General features: G+C 38.9%; 2 protein-coding genes across 2 annotated transcripts; both read right to left on the bottom strand.

Annotated features, from left to right (window-relative positions):
* Positions 1-11: 11 nt before the first annotated feature.
* On the bottom strand, positions 12-4,062 carry LOC137950102 (probable LRR receptor-like serine/threonine-protein kinase At1g14390). Its single transcript, XM_068796480.1, has 7 exons — positions 2,018-4,062; positions 1,669-1,805; positions 1,147-1,366; positions 854-1,062; positions 709-755; positions 476-587; positions 12-373 (listed from the first exon to the last, which is right to left on the bottom strand). Exons 1-7 carry the CDS (start codon positions 3,264-3,266, stop codon positions 110-112), a joined length of 2,238 nt encoding a protein of 745 aa, XP_068652581.1. The 5' UTR covers positions 3,267-4,062; the 3' UTR covers positions 12-109.
* A 1,942-nt stretch (positions 4,063-6,004) lies between these two features.
* LOC137949998 (probable galacturonosyltransferase 10) lies at positions 6,005-14,178 on the bottom strand. Its single transcript, XM_068796319.1, has 2 exons — positions 13,523-14,178; positions 6,005-7,492 (listed from the first exon to the last, which is right to left on the bottom strand). Exons 1-2 carry the CDS (start codon positions 13,670-13,672, stop codon positions 6,044-6,046), a joined length of 1,599 nt encoding a protein of 532 aa, XP_068652420.1. The 5' UTR covers positions 13,673-14,178; the 3' UTR covers positions 6,005-6,043.
* Between the last annotated feature and the right edge of the window lie 415 nt (positions 14,179-14,593).

Raw genomic sequence — 14,593 nt, 5'->3', positions numbered from 1 at the left:
TATAATCAAAGTAAATGAAGCATATAATAGGCAATTTTTCTTACATATTTCTTCAACAGATTACAATTACTGATCCTCAATTATGGACAACAACAGAATGCATCGATCACTAATCGAAGGAAAACTGCATAGTAAATCTCTGTGACTGTGCACTAAGGTTCTCACTGCTAGTCCACCCATCTTGAATTTGTATACAGTACTGCAAATTCCACAGTATATCTTCCACAGACGGACGCTTGCTAATATCTGTAGATAGACAGTTTAATGCAATCTCAACTGCATTCCTCACTGATTCATAAGCAAATGTGCCTCTCATGGAGGAATCTATTGCTGCTCGCAGTTTCATGGGGCCATCTACGAGGCTCCTCTCGAGCTGTGGTTCAACATTAAAATTTAAATAATTGTAAGTTGCCTGAAAAGAATTTGTTAAGAATGATTCGAGGATGAGAAAACATGTTTCTCTGTTTGTGCTCACCTCTTGCTTCGCTCCTTCTACTTCTTTTTTTGATGAGATGGGATTCCCAGTGACTATCTGTATAAGAATGATACCTAGTTGATAGATATCTTCTTTCTCACCATCTTGGTTGCTGCAACCAGGGATTCTCATTAGGAAGAAGAAGAAAAATTACTGCAACATGAACCCATTTTTTGCATATTCTTGGATACTTCTTCTAAATGATCAGTTTCATGTGAACAAAGATGATTTACCTGCCAATATTATCAGATCCACCACTGTAAGGACTTTCAGACCCAACCTAGCAGTTTCAAATGAATTCTTAAACTTGTACCTGAAATTTTTACAGAAACAATAACTGAAGAACTTGAACAGATTTGGACAAATTGGGCATGTTACCTTAGGAATCTTATCTTTAGAAGGTAATGGAAGATTGTATCCACTGATTTTTGCTATGAGATTCTCATCCAGGACTATATTATCAATCTTGAGATCATTCCCAAAAATCCCAGGTACCATCCCTGTGTGCAGGAATTGGATACCCCTTGCAATACCAATAACAGTGGAAACTCTTTGTGGCCATTTCAATATCTCTTGATTTTGCCGCTCTGAGAAACAAAAAATCAGAAAAAAGAGCTCTCTCATAAGCAGCTATTATACAGAATGGTGATACCAGTGATTTTTCTCAGTACCTGTAAGATGACTTCTTAGTGTTCCATTAGAAACACTTTCAAAGACCAAATAGAGAGTGTTAGCATCTACGTAGTGGCCAAGAATGCTGACTACATGTCTGTGCCTTAGCTTCGAAATGAATTCAGTGTACTGCATTAGGTTCTGATGTGAACACTTCTCTGGCAATTTTAAACATCTTATCTTCACCACCGATCCATCTCTCAACCAGCCTCGGTACATCTGCAATACCAGTTCCTTTCAACCAAATTAATGGGGAAAAACAAGCAAGAGGCCTATGAGTTTATTCCAAGAACTAGAGTCATAAATGAATAACTCCAAGAGTGAAAAAGAAGAAAGAGAGAAATGAAAAGCTTGGTGGGTTTTATGAGAACAACTTTCTGAGACTACATTTATCAATCAGTTTAAGAGCAGCACTAACTGAAGCATTTCTTTTCAATTCCTGTTTTAGATTTTTAATGGCCCTATATCAGTAATATTTTTTTGAACAAGAGATTTGAGGTTGAGGATGGTCATTTTCTTACCCGTTGTCCCTTAGACTCCTCCCCGATCAAATTTGATGGATCAAAGTTGTTCGTAGCTACTTCAAGCTCCTCCAGAGTTAGAACAGTATAAGGTGGGAGCCCCATGGCATCCAATTTAACTCCCTGGGACATGTCCCCTGCGCATTGTAAAGTAGCTTCTTTCACAATAGCCACATTCAAAGGAAGAATTTCCCGACTACATTTAAAATTTTCTAAAGAGAAACAGAACTGGGAATTCAGATCAGTAAACTCAAAGAAATTCTCTCGTCTTGAGTAACCAGAGATTTGATACGAATGTTCTTTAGTAGACGGAAACAAATAACACAGTGACAAAGGTTGAAAAATTTACTGTTATCGGCAACCAGTCTTGAAGGAACCTGAATTGCAGCTTTTTGTGTGACAGATTTGCGAACCAGAGACTTATCTGAATTCTGTGCCACAACTTTCCTCAAAATTAGCCAACCTAAAATTCCCAGAATGATCAAACAGCCTAGGCTTCCCCCACAAATAAGTAGCACCAATGCCAACTTGTTCTTTGATGTCTTCTTCGTGATAGGAGGCGCTACAGCCGCTATTGCTTCCTCATGGCAAGACGAATGAGGATGCTGGTGAACAGAATCAAGCGAAGACAAGCAATTCCAGGAATAGAAAACAACCCTGTTTGAAAAATTTGACCGGATGCAAGCAGGCAGCTTTCCAATGAGAAGATTGTGGGAGAGATCTACAAATCCGAGTTCGTTATTGCAAGTTATATTCGAAGGAAGGGCACCACTCAATTGGTTCCCGGCCAAGTTCAGGTACTGAATCTGTGGCAGAGAAAACAGAGGAGGAGGGATAGGACCCACGATTTTGTTGGAGGAGACATCAAATTTCTGCAGGTCGTTAAAGTTCTTCAACTGGGCAGGAATGCCGGAGCGGAACCTATTGTTCTTGAGAATAACACTCACAAGCTTGCTCCCCAAAGAGGGAATTCCTGGTCCAAGAAGATTATTACCCAAGTCTAATTCCTGAAGATCTCTTAACGCACCAAAATCTGGAACCGTTCCGTTCAGCAAATTATTGTCTAAAACAAGACTCAAAAGGTTGGACAGGGAAGAAATCTGTGGCGGTATTTGCCCATAAATGAAATTCGAGCTTAGATTCAACGCTCGAAGTGATGAGAACCGACTGATTTTGGAAGGGAAGGGTCCCCACAACCCCAAGGAAACGAGAGAGAGAACCTCCAAACTGTGGAGCTTTGAGAGAGTGGTGAAAAGAGAATCAACGGAGAAACTTGACGAAAGGGATTGCTGAGAAACGTGAAACGGCTGCGCGGACTTTGTCGAGTCGAGAGAAGGAGGAGGCCCCTTGTCACCGGTGACAGTTAATTCTGTTATCCGGTTCTCTGTGCAGACAATCGTGAGAGCTGGAGAAGAAGGGAGGGAGCAGAAATCGGTGTACCTGTTCCACGCTTTGATAACAGTGGGGTACTCTAACTGACTTCGAAACCTGAACAGGGTTTGGGCTTCGGAAGAGCTTGATTGTGCAGATGAAAATGGAGAAAAGAGTAGAACAACAAGAATCGATACAAAGAGAGAGAGTTCAGGACGGGTATCCATAATGACACGCAATTAGATAACTCGATGTGGCAGAGAGACTGATGAAAATCTCTACATCAACAAAAAAATTTCGCCAATATATTAGAAAACACGCTGCAAGAACTCGTAATTCCTTCTCCCCGCAACGTACAAAATGTTTTTAGAAACTTCACAACAGAAGATGAGAAACAGACCTACTCCATCACCAGGATGAAATTTCAGCACGGGAAAAAATAAATTGAAATTCTCAGAACCAGAAGTAGAAGAAACGAGAAGGACATTTCATTTATCGTCTAGAACCAAGCTGGCAATATGGTCCAAAACAAGTTTTCTATCACAGAGACAAACTGAACATTCGACGCATTAACATCGCTCAGTAAAGACCGAGGTAACCAAGAACTTTTGTGCAAAACAGAATGAGATTAGAAGAAATAGAAACACAAAAATGAAAAAACTCCCTTCTGACTATTTTTCCTAAGGAAAATGCAGAACCAGGATAAGATTTCCCCACCCAGAAAAGACTCTGACTACCACTGCTGTTTCAGAGGTAGAAGAAGAAACACTAGAACAAAAGAAAAGCCAGCTATAGCGAGGCAGAGTGGAATCTCAGTAGTACGAAAGAAGCACATGAAAAGCACACAGAAAGATAATGCCAGAAATATGAACGTCACGAAGAAACTGGAAAAAAAGCTAAAGGCTTTGGATCTCCAAGGAGATCCACTTCCACCAACAGCAACCAAAAACGAAAAATAAAAAATAAAATAAAATGTAAATCAATCCGTTTCATGCAAAGTGTCGGAAATCCCGGTGAGAGCCGTCCTCGTCCTCGTTCTCGTTCTCATTCTCATTCAACAGGTTTCGATTAATTTTATTGTATCCGATTCACATGCAGAAACGGCATTGGCGCTAAGTACAGTCGCCACTAGGAAATTACCATTTTAGCCCTCCCAATAAAAATGGTGGGCCCAACAATTTGCAGCGAACATGCGCGCTTTCACGGATTCAATGAAGGCAAACATGTGGGCCCGCTACTAAAATTTTTTGGATAGAAAATGACTTGATGTGGGCCCACATCTATTATCACAGGCCCATGACTGTGGTAATTTCATGCAGACTAATCTATCAGTCGCCATTATGTTTTCTACCTTTCACCCTTTTCTTCCTCTTTTGCTTTATTATTTCGCAATCTCTCTCTCTCTCTCTCTCTCTCTCTCTCTTTCTGAATCGATCATTTTCCAGTAATTCGATCCTTTGAGAGAAGTTTCTGGATATTATTGTCGACTGAAGGATACTTGAGTCTTCATCTTCTTTCGTTTTCTTTCCTAGTTCTTCTCACAACTCAGAAGAGATTGACTCCCCAACTCTCAAATCTAAATTTCAAGATCAGTGCTCTATCACCTTCTTCCCTTCTTGTAGACGGAGGAACGAGTTGCACGAGTCGATCAAATTGACTGAATCGTGGGAAAGTCGTCGTAAGCTCGAAAACTGTTCCCTTCCGTTAAATTTGCTTTTTGTTTAGAGCAGATGTGTTTCCAACTCTTAACGTAGTCATTAATGGAAGATGGATGAAACCAATGCAGTCACGGGATTTCCGTTCTTGGGCGCATCGTTTTTTGGGAAAAGAGGAGCGGCCTAACCTTCATTGACATTTTTCACGATGCATGTGAGGGTACTTACCTGGAACCGGTTGATCAGCTTCCATTCCACACTGTGAACGGCCATGTAAGTCACAAGGTGTAATCAATGTTTATAAACTGGTTCAATGGCTTTAGTTTAAAATACTCGTTGCTGTGTTTCAGAATCAAAAGCGTTGACCAAAGCTTCAATATTTAGCTAGGGTGAGTTCATATTTTGGCAATCTCCACCCCCAACAGAAAATTAAAAACACAGCTCCCCAGCTGCTCCAGGGTAAATTTCAACCATAACGAAGATAGGTAGAATTCGATTTTCTTCCCTCTCTCCATATAATTGGAGGTGAGCAAGCAGTCCAGTAGTAATACAGTAGGAGTGGTTGGATTTCCGATCTTAAAGATCACAGATTGACATGGTAGTACTGAATAAACTAAAAAGCTTTGGATCTCAGCGACTGTTACCGTGCGAGTTTGAAGCTTGTCCCATATTATCTTGTCGTATAGACGGGACAAAGAGAACAGTGGAGGATATTGAGCTCTCACAGTCTTCGCATGTGAGCCATACTGCCATGGTGAACAGTTCCTGACTTCTCTCTACCGTTATATGCTCTAACCTTGTCATCTTCTCTACCCGCTTTTGTTTGTTCTTACTAAGCAATTGTCTTTGTCAAAACACTTATGATGCTCTTAATGCTTCAGCTCCGTTTCATCGTGGGTTTCATTTCTTTCAGTGAATCTGATCATCTGTCAATTTTTTCTGTTTCCTGTACTAATGTGCTAGCGACGAAGTTCGCCTGGAAACTGTTAAGAGTTTTCTGCGTGTGTTCCAGTCATTCTCTTGTGAGTAAGGTATATTAATGGCGAAGACCTACCGAGTCAGAATTTCCTTTTCGCTCGTTTTGAGGAACGGATATTGAGGGCTAAAACGACAAAATGAAATGCTCTGTATTTGGATACACTTGGGAAGCTTTGACGAGGCAATAAACCCCCGAAGCCACGATATAAAAACACAGCACCAGTCGATCACACGAGAATGCTAAATCTTACACCTTTTTCCCTCTAGGCTCTAGTTACAAAATTCCAGCCATAATAAGCCTGTTAAAATGGCCCCATTAGTGGCAATGAACATAAACAATAGCAACATCCCATAACCCCCTACATGAGTAATTAATGGAAATTACATTGTTGCAGTATTGGATGCGAGTAATCTACATACTTATCCCACAAACCCTTGTACTTCTCCATCCCAATCTTCAACCAGGGTTTCATATTACCATTGAAGTGCACCACCGCCCCATTTGCTATAGTTTGTGCAGCAACACTTGTGTAACCCAGTCCCAACGCATGCCACTTCGGATCCAAAGCTTCTGTTAATCCATAAAATGTCAAAAGCCCTGGAGGCAAAGTCCCCAATTTCCATAGTGTTCGGTCCACGTTCTTTTCTTGCCAGTAATGGTAAATCCCTGTCACATTTCTCTTCCTCCATTCCACCAAATCAAACACGTTCATCCCGAAAGCCCACCCACATGCATCCGGATCAAAGTGTGCTCGTATTAACGGGTGCGAGTAATTCAGGTATTTGTGGTACCTGTGGAATGTCTCCATGCATGTCTCAACTGCTCCATTCACGTTTCCGTTGAGATTAATGGAGAAAAGCGGGCTCAGCTCCTTCTGAACAACCACATCATCGTCTAAAAATACCACCTTCTTCAATGCAGGGTAAATTTCCGGAATGTAGAATCTTAGGTGGTTTAGCATTGATAAATATTTTGGGTTCCGAAACTTGATTGGGGTCGTCCCATCATCATTGTTGTTGGAAAAGTAGTACTTTTGGGTATTCGCATCCTGCAGCTGCTTCAGAACTGGAACATATGACGCATTAAGCCAGCTAAAGTCCTCAATCTGCTGGACTTCAACTGTTACTCCTCGGAAACTGTTCATGGAGAACCAAGCCTTCATTGGACCATAATTTACGTCATCTGTGACCAGGTGGAAAACAATCTTCTCCGGCTGATTGGAATTGGATGCAGTGGAGTTCACCACTACTGAAGTTGCTAGAATGTTGTCTGAAAAAACACAGAAATGATAGAGACTGTTGTCTTGGATCTTGTCAGCAACCTTCCCTTCTGGAAGCGTTTTTTGGAGGGTTGAGGTTCTGTACCATTCGCGAGTTAGTCTGACACCCAGACAATAAAGGCATTTTGGGACTTCTTCAGCAGCGATTTGGCCATGTTTGGTGCTCTTATCTGAGAGAACACTCACATCTTCTTCCAGAGATTGGATCCTGGCTTTGAATTTCATTATCATCGTAGCACTGTCATAGTGGAGTTGCTGGGCTTGATAAATGAGCAATGCCATGTCACGCATCGCAGTCTCAGATTCTTCAATAGATAGAGGAGCTCTTCTAGTTGCAGCACTGGAGAGGAGGACTTGGGAATTGCGTATCTGGGCACTTAGCTCCCAACCAAACTGGAGGTTATTGCTCTCTTTTGCTATTACTACAAGTGCTTTGGCAAGAGAGATCTGATCTCCTATCTGTCTGGTCATAGAGTGAGGGCTCAGCATTTCTTCAGTTATGTTAAAACCTTCCATCACCTTTTCGTGCCTATAAGATCTCTGTATAAGTTTTTTGGGGAAAAAATAAGAGTTAATTTTATGTTTATTGACATGAAAAAACATGAATCCAACCTGAGAAATGAGCACATACCGAGGCAAAAACAACAAATTTAAACTAGAAAAAAGTCAAAGACTAAGCAACTAGCTCCATATGCTGTTAGTTCCAAGATTCCAATGTACCTATAAGATGTCTCAAAGAACATCACAGGTTGTGTCAGTGCTTCATACAAAAACCCTAAGGACAAGAGTAGATGACACACCCAAAATGGTTCACACTTGAGTAGCACACAAGTGCTGACCTATGCCTGTCAGAAATCAGTCTACCTAGAAATCCCAAGAATCCATTCAGGACTTTGGATGTCCATTCTCCCTATACAAAAGGAGTCAAACATAATATGTGGGACAGTTTTGACAGAGGGTTTTTACTCACAAACTCTGGGAATCATTAATGAGAGAATACAACAGGAGATATTCCAAGAAGCCCTCTACCTAAAATAGTAGTACACATGTAAAATGAGTCATTATGTATGCAGACAAATTATAATATCACACATCCATATGATTATGGTTTTGAATATCAAGTTTACGATTTAACAATCTGCAGATTTAAAAAGAATAGGTTCCTGGATCTATCTTGTCTGCAGTAGCAAGATTCAGTATGGAAGAAAACATGACAAGATGCTTTCAAGTTAAAATATGGGTACATAAGAGTAATAAATCTAATGAGAAGGGTTTGTTCTTTCTTGTACCAGTTTATGCATAACATATGCAACAGATAATTTCAGTGGGTCTTTACTCTAGGCCCTTGATAGCATCAAACATACTTTTGGGAATCACATATGAGAGAAAAACGAAAGGAGATATTTCAAGAAGATCTCCAACAATAATATCACTGTACATGTAAGCAAAAGAGATACCAAGCTATTAGTTACACAAGGAAATTATAATTTCAAACATTCATAAAATTAAGGGCATGAATGTCCGTTTTGCACCTATTATATGTTTAAGAATTCACAGGTTAAAAAAGAGCAGGCTCCTAAACTCATTGATATGTTAGTCTCAAGATCTTCATTAAGATAATTTTGATGATAACAAACAATCGAATTACTAATGATGTGCATTGAGAATGTTATGTAATCAAAATGCTCTCAAAGGAAAAAAAAATTGACATATCCGTTTGACCAGCAATGGCCCATCCCAATGGTCCATAAAAAAGGTAAGCAAACAGTTCAATCCAAAAAACACACCATCAAATCAACCCAATAGCACTGTTTGACTGAACTAGAACAAAGAAGAATCATTTTTGCAAATAACCAATTTAGAAAGGGCAAGAAGAGTAAAACAAGTAAAAGAGATGACCACATAAGAAGAAGTCAGTCACTTCAACTATAGAACTGAAGTGTCAAAGGTCAAATGAGTCAAGCCCATGTATAGAAGTCACGCACATTTTTGAAAAAACAAAAAGAGTCAAGCATATTGTAAAAAAAGAACAAAAAGAGTCAACCCTATGAAAGAATTTGAAACCTTGTCATGACAAAGACAGTAAAGGAATCACATAAAAAAACAGGAAGTTTCAAAAGAAGAAGAGTAGAATCCACTAGGAGTCAAACCCATGGCAGGACTCGAACCCATCTGAGTAAAAGAGTCAAACCCATTGAAGGATTCGAACCTATCAGAGCAAGGGGTCAAACTCATGGGAGGATTTGACCGATCTGTGTGAAAATAAAGAAAAAGGATTCAACTCCACCTAACAGAAAGTTATGGAACAGAACAAGGAGTCGACCTGTTAAGCACAGAAGCAAGAGGAGTCGAACCCAGGTACTTGATTCGACCTCATGCTGCAGAAATTCAAAGTTTTTGAATGTTAGACCTAAAACCAAAGGTTGCAGATCTTCAAATTTTTTAAGTAACCTACCAACATATTCAACAACAAAAACAGGATTGATTGATTTTTTCAAAATTCTTAGACCTAATTTTCACCTTTTTTTAAATACCAAAAATAAACTTATCCATTCATAACGGCTAGTTTTTTTAACATGGGGAATTGTGCTATTTGAACCAAACTCACCCTCCCTCTCTCTTTATAGTAAAATCCAAACCCCCACCCCCACACATGATTTGAGAAGTTTTTGCCTCCTTCAAATCTTGAAAGGAAGCCAAATTGAGTAGTTTTCCTATTAAGCTAAGTATTTGTATTTGTTCATTTAAATCCTTGTAGAATACTTAGATCTCAGTTTGCTAAATGCATGACAAGTAATTTCAAGATCATATTTTATTCAGTCATGGCATTATAAGTAGTTGTGTGATTGACAACCATTTGAAATCAGTTTTGCAGCCTCTTCTATTTACAAATCATATCAATATAGGTGTGTATGTTGTTTTATCAGAATATTTGACAGGGTTTTTATTAAGTATTGAAATTGGGAATACAATTTCAAACCCAAGTATTTACATGTATATACCGGGAGATATTCCAATCATACTTCGTCGAGTGTTCATAACACTATTCATGGGCTATGCTTTGAAATCAATCATTACATTGAGTTGTTGTGTGTGCATTCCCTAGTTTAAAAAACCAATCCCATATTTTCATAGAGTTTACATTTTCAAATCAATCCATTGAGAATTATTTTGAACTGATTATATTTTCAGATCTAGTCATTAAAGATTTTTTAAAGTTACTGATTACATTGGGTAGGTAATTAGGATTGGTATACCTATTGGTTTCCACTTTGATTGTTAAAATCTGCCTGTTGAGAGGCAACTTATATTAGGGTATATTGTAAGCAAGCAAGCTTTGCAATTGGGTTAAGCCTTGAGTAGGTAAGACTGTCCTAATGACAAATTGTTTGAGAAAAGCCATTGAGGTTGAAGAGTAGAAGTTGAGAAATTGTGTTTAGAGTTGTATAATCCCTAAGACCTTAAAATAATTTAAACAAGTATTCACACATGCTTTGGAGGGCACAAAAGTTCACCAGTCTATATTTTTACATATGCCCCCACATTTCAATCTAGTTATCAATGAATAAGACTTATTATTTCAGCTTGGGTTTAAAAAGACCCTATGCATGTTAGCAAGAAAAAGACCTCATTATTTCGGCTAGACATTTTTAGTTGAAGGTGAACCCACCTTAAACATATTATTAGAGCAAACGTTTTGGGCTCTGCCTGTTAAGAATTAAACACCCTAATTCCAAACTAACGAGAGCAATAATAATAAACGCGGAAGAAGGGAAAAACAAGCATGAAATAAAGACAACAAGATTTATATATGTTCGCCTCAAGGTGAGACTACGTCTTGTCTTCCGCCGCTACAGTAATCCACTATGAAGATGAAATAGTTTACAAGAGAAATCGCACACTTACAGGTGTTTCTCTCTAACCTCTCAGGCTGCAACTCGAGATGCTCCTCGGATTAAGATGATCAAACCCTAATAGCAACGACCTGACCGCACAGGTCCATCCGCAACCAACTCAGCATAGGGCGCTAATTAGGCTCCACAACTTAACACTGCCTTTGTTCTTTACGTAGGTTCTATGTTTAGGCTCGGAACTAAGGAAGAGTATCAGTGGGTGAAATATCTATTAGTTAATGGTTGTAGAAGTGGTCTAAGTCTTAAGCTAGTGGGTTGAGAATGACAATTGTTGTGAGTGGGAAAATGACATCACTTTGGTTAGGATTAAAAAAGATCCTGCAATTGTTAGCTGGGGAGAGACCCCCAACTTCTGCTACTCAAATCCTATCTCCACATTAAACAGACGGGCTACCTTTTCTACAGTAGAATAGATAAATAACTTTAAATAAAACTTCTACACTCTGTTCATAATGCCCCTTAATGTTTTTCTATGGTCATAAATAGACAAGGCTTAAACCCCACGGTAAGAAGGTAAATCATTAGCAAAATGTAGTTGAAGTTAGCATTAAAAAGATTATGTGAACCATTAGCAAAATGTAGTTGAAGTTAGCATTAAAAAGATTATGTGAACAACATTAAAAGTAACTCCGAACCATCGGACTCTGATATGCTTCTGAGATGTGAGCTAGACTATTACATGCAACAGAGGTTGGATCAGACAATCTGAATAATGGACCATAGAAAACAAATAAAATTATCACCAAACAAATTATGGTCCTACCAAATTTACTCAAAAAAAAAAAAAAAAGAATATGCTTAAGTACAGGCTCCCTGTACTTTCCACCAAGCAAGGGGGTTCATGAAGAAAAACAAATAAATAAAGGTGATTCATGGTCTCTGATACAAGCATAGCAAGAATGTTCTATGTTCTTCATAGAGAAACAAAATGAGACAGTGTTAATAAAGTCTAAGAATCTAAAGTTCCTGACAATAAACGCAACTGCATCAACAACATATTAACACCATAGTGACATACCAGCAAGGTTCATAATGTAAACCCAATGACTATCTCCCAGACCTTGCTCATTGTACAGAACCCAACAAGGTCAGCTTGAATAGGCATGGAGTGGAATGTGTAAAAAAAAGTGGCATGAACAGGAAAAGAAACACATAAAGAAAGCCATTTAAAACCGATCAGTAAATGGTGCCAGAGAAATCAACAAAATAGAATGCCTTTTGTGACGATATTAAACATAGCTTTTCTCACATGCAGTGACTCTTGAAATTAGTAGCACATTGGCCTTTAAAATAATAATAAAAATCTTTTCAGATAAGAGAAATAAAAAAGTCATTTTTTTTATGTTTTGTCCAAGTAAAACTTGTATTAGTGGATTGGGTCACGAGGGGGGGGTTTCTAGCATGAGGTCTTGGGATCAAATCTCAACAGCGTATGGAGTTCAACCTTCAAAAATAACAAAAACATGTAGTTGGTGCACTCAAACAGATGTAAAGGTCAAGCATGATTTAGTCATTTAAAGACCACTACACATCAAGTTGATTTAGTTAGACAATCCAAGTGAACACCTTTGATGAGAAAAAAAAGTCCAATTAATAAATAAAAAATAAGGGGAGCATTTTTCGCAAATTTTAGTAGGTTTTCCTTCCTATAAACTTTAATATTTGTTTTTGTTAACACAGTCCAACCATTTTATGGATGATCTCCAATATGCGTGCAATGCATTCCAAAAGAATAAATAGAATAGTTTTACTATGCATTTCTAGAATATTTCTTATACAACACAACTAATCCAACCTTATTGAGGCAAGTCTTTTGGTTGACAAGTACAGGTTCCAAGGATTCCCCTGTTTCTTAGTAGTTTGTGATATTACACATCCTGGTGGTTTTAAATGCAAAATGTAGGCCAGAAGCATTGTTGACAAACTTTACGTTGTTTCCAATTAGGAAAACCATCCAAAGGAGCCATTCTTGAAGGTAGAACTACAAGATTGAACCCTTATAACAGCAATAGAGAGTAGTAAAAGACATTTGCCACTTTTATCTCCCAGGCTCTCTCTTTCAACAACCAGACCTCCTAGTTGTCAGTGTCTGAAACCTTCCAAAATTATCTCAAGGTGAATATTGTTGACCTCATGGATAGACAGTACTAATTTGTAATGTTTGCCATTGTAACTTCAACAGAATTAAAGTTACAGGAGTGTAGCAAAAGAACTATGAATGTCACTTTCAGTTGAACTGGAATGTTATCAAAAATATATAATTTCTGAAACATTCATTCAAGATCAACTGAAATTAGGGATGGTGAACAATGTTTGACAGACATTGGCATGCCTGGCCAATTTTCAGAAAAAATAAAAACAAAAACCTAGACAGAGATCATGCTAAAAGGATTGGGTAAGATATCTCAAACTTCTGGGGGTCCGACAAGACAAGACAAAAGGGTCCTTCTCAAAGGATCCTGCATTTACAAGTTCATATCTTGCCAAGATATTTTGCCTAGCCAGCAAGATATCTAAGATCTCATACCACACTCTGCACCACCAGATACAAGATCCAGCAGCAAGTTAGGAAGAGTGCATGTCCAACTTGACTTCGTAACAAAGCAAACAAATCACAATGACGTGCACTGATTAAAGCCAAAAGCAAAGGGCGCACCTGATTGACCAACAGCTCAGATCTACTCTTCCTCTCGCGACTAAGAATAACAATGAGCAGCAAAACCGCCATACCGACCAAAATCCACCAAAATCCCCCCGAGAACCTCCTCCTCGCTTGCCGTCGAAATACGCCATCTCTCCGCCTCATTCTCAAAACTAAAAGCTACTATAAACTCCCGCAAATCGAAGAAAACTACCACAAAATGCTCACTCCGAACACATAACCTCTCAGTCTTAACCTCACTCGAACGAACACCGTCCAATAACTTATCCAAAAAAAATGAAGAACTGAGACAATGAAAGTGGCAAAAAATCGAACAATGCTCCAAGCTTTACATAACGGACATCAGATCGGATACAAGGGAGGAGATTATAATCGAGACCCGCAACGAAATGCGTCTCGTTGTTTCCAAATAGCGAGACGTTAGGTTTACGATGGAACGGGCAGGATTCTGGAAGAGGAGCTTCAGGGAAGTAGCAGAGATGTCGTGCATGGTCCAAATTCGTTACGAGGGAGCGTTAAGGTCGGTTTATTTGTCACGGAGAGACGCGAGCGGAGCTAAGATTTCAGAGGTTCTGTCATGATGAAGTAATCATTTTGGAGGTGCCGCGTGTGGGAATTAAACAACCCAGGCAACTTCTGGACCTCTGCACCCCAAGATTGAAAGGGGAGGTTCAGTTTTAGCAATTCAGCTGGCTGAGGAACTGTGGAAGATTGCCCAGAAACAATGAAGCTGGCGAGGAATTGCAGCTCGATTTGCTGAGATCAGACGAGAGACGTAAACGCGTTTCTCAATCTTTGGAGCATTAATTCGAGGATTATGGGATAGCCTAATTTAATCATCAAATTGATCGGTCATACCATTTCACAGTTCTTATTGACTTTTTTTAGTAACTGCAATTTCTAATGACTTAATTGCACTCATCCTTCACGATTCATCTGTAAGGACTCAAATGTCGTTAATTGCATTCACATCCTCTATTTTAGAATTTTTATAATATTTTAATATGCAGTCCATTGGGGAACCTCAGATCAAAGAATTTAAAATGATTTGAACACAGATCAAAG

This window comes from Aristolochia californica, unplaced genomic scaffold, assembly GCF_029961685.1.
Source record: "Aristolochia californica isolate CCGP_79_NKW_82.1479 unplaced genomic scaffold, dmAriCali1.0.hap1 SCAF_14, whole genome shotgun sequence".
Lineage (NCBI taxonomy): Eukaryota > Viridiplantae > Streptophyta > Magnoliopsida > Piperales > Aristolochiaceae > Aristolochia > Aristolochia californica.
Note: the sequence above shows the minus strand (reverse complement) of the source record. Positions and strands in the feature narration are given on the sequence as shown.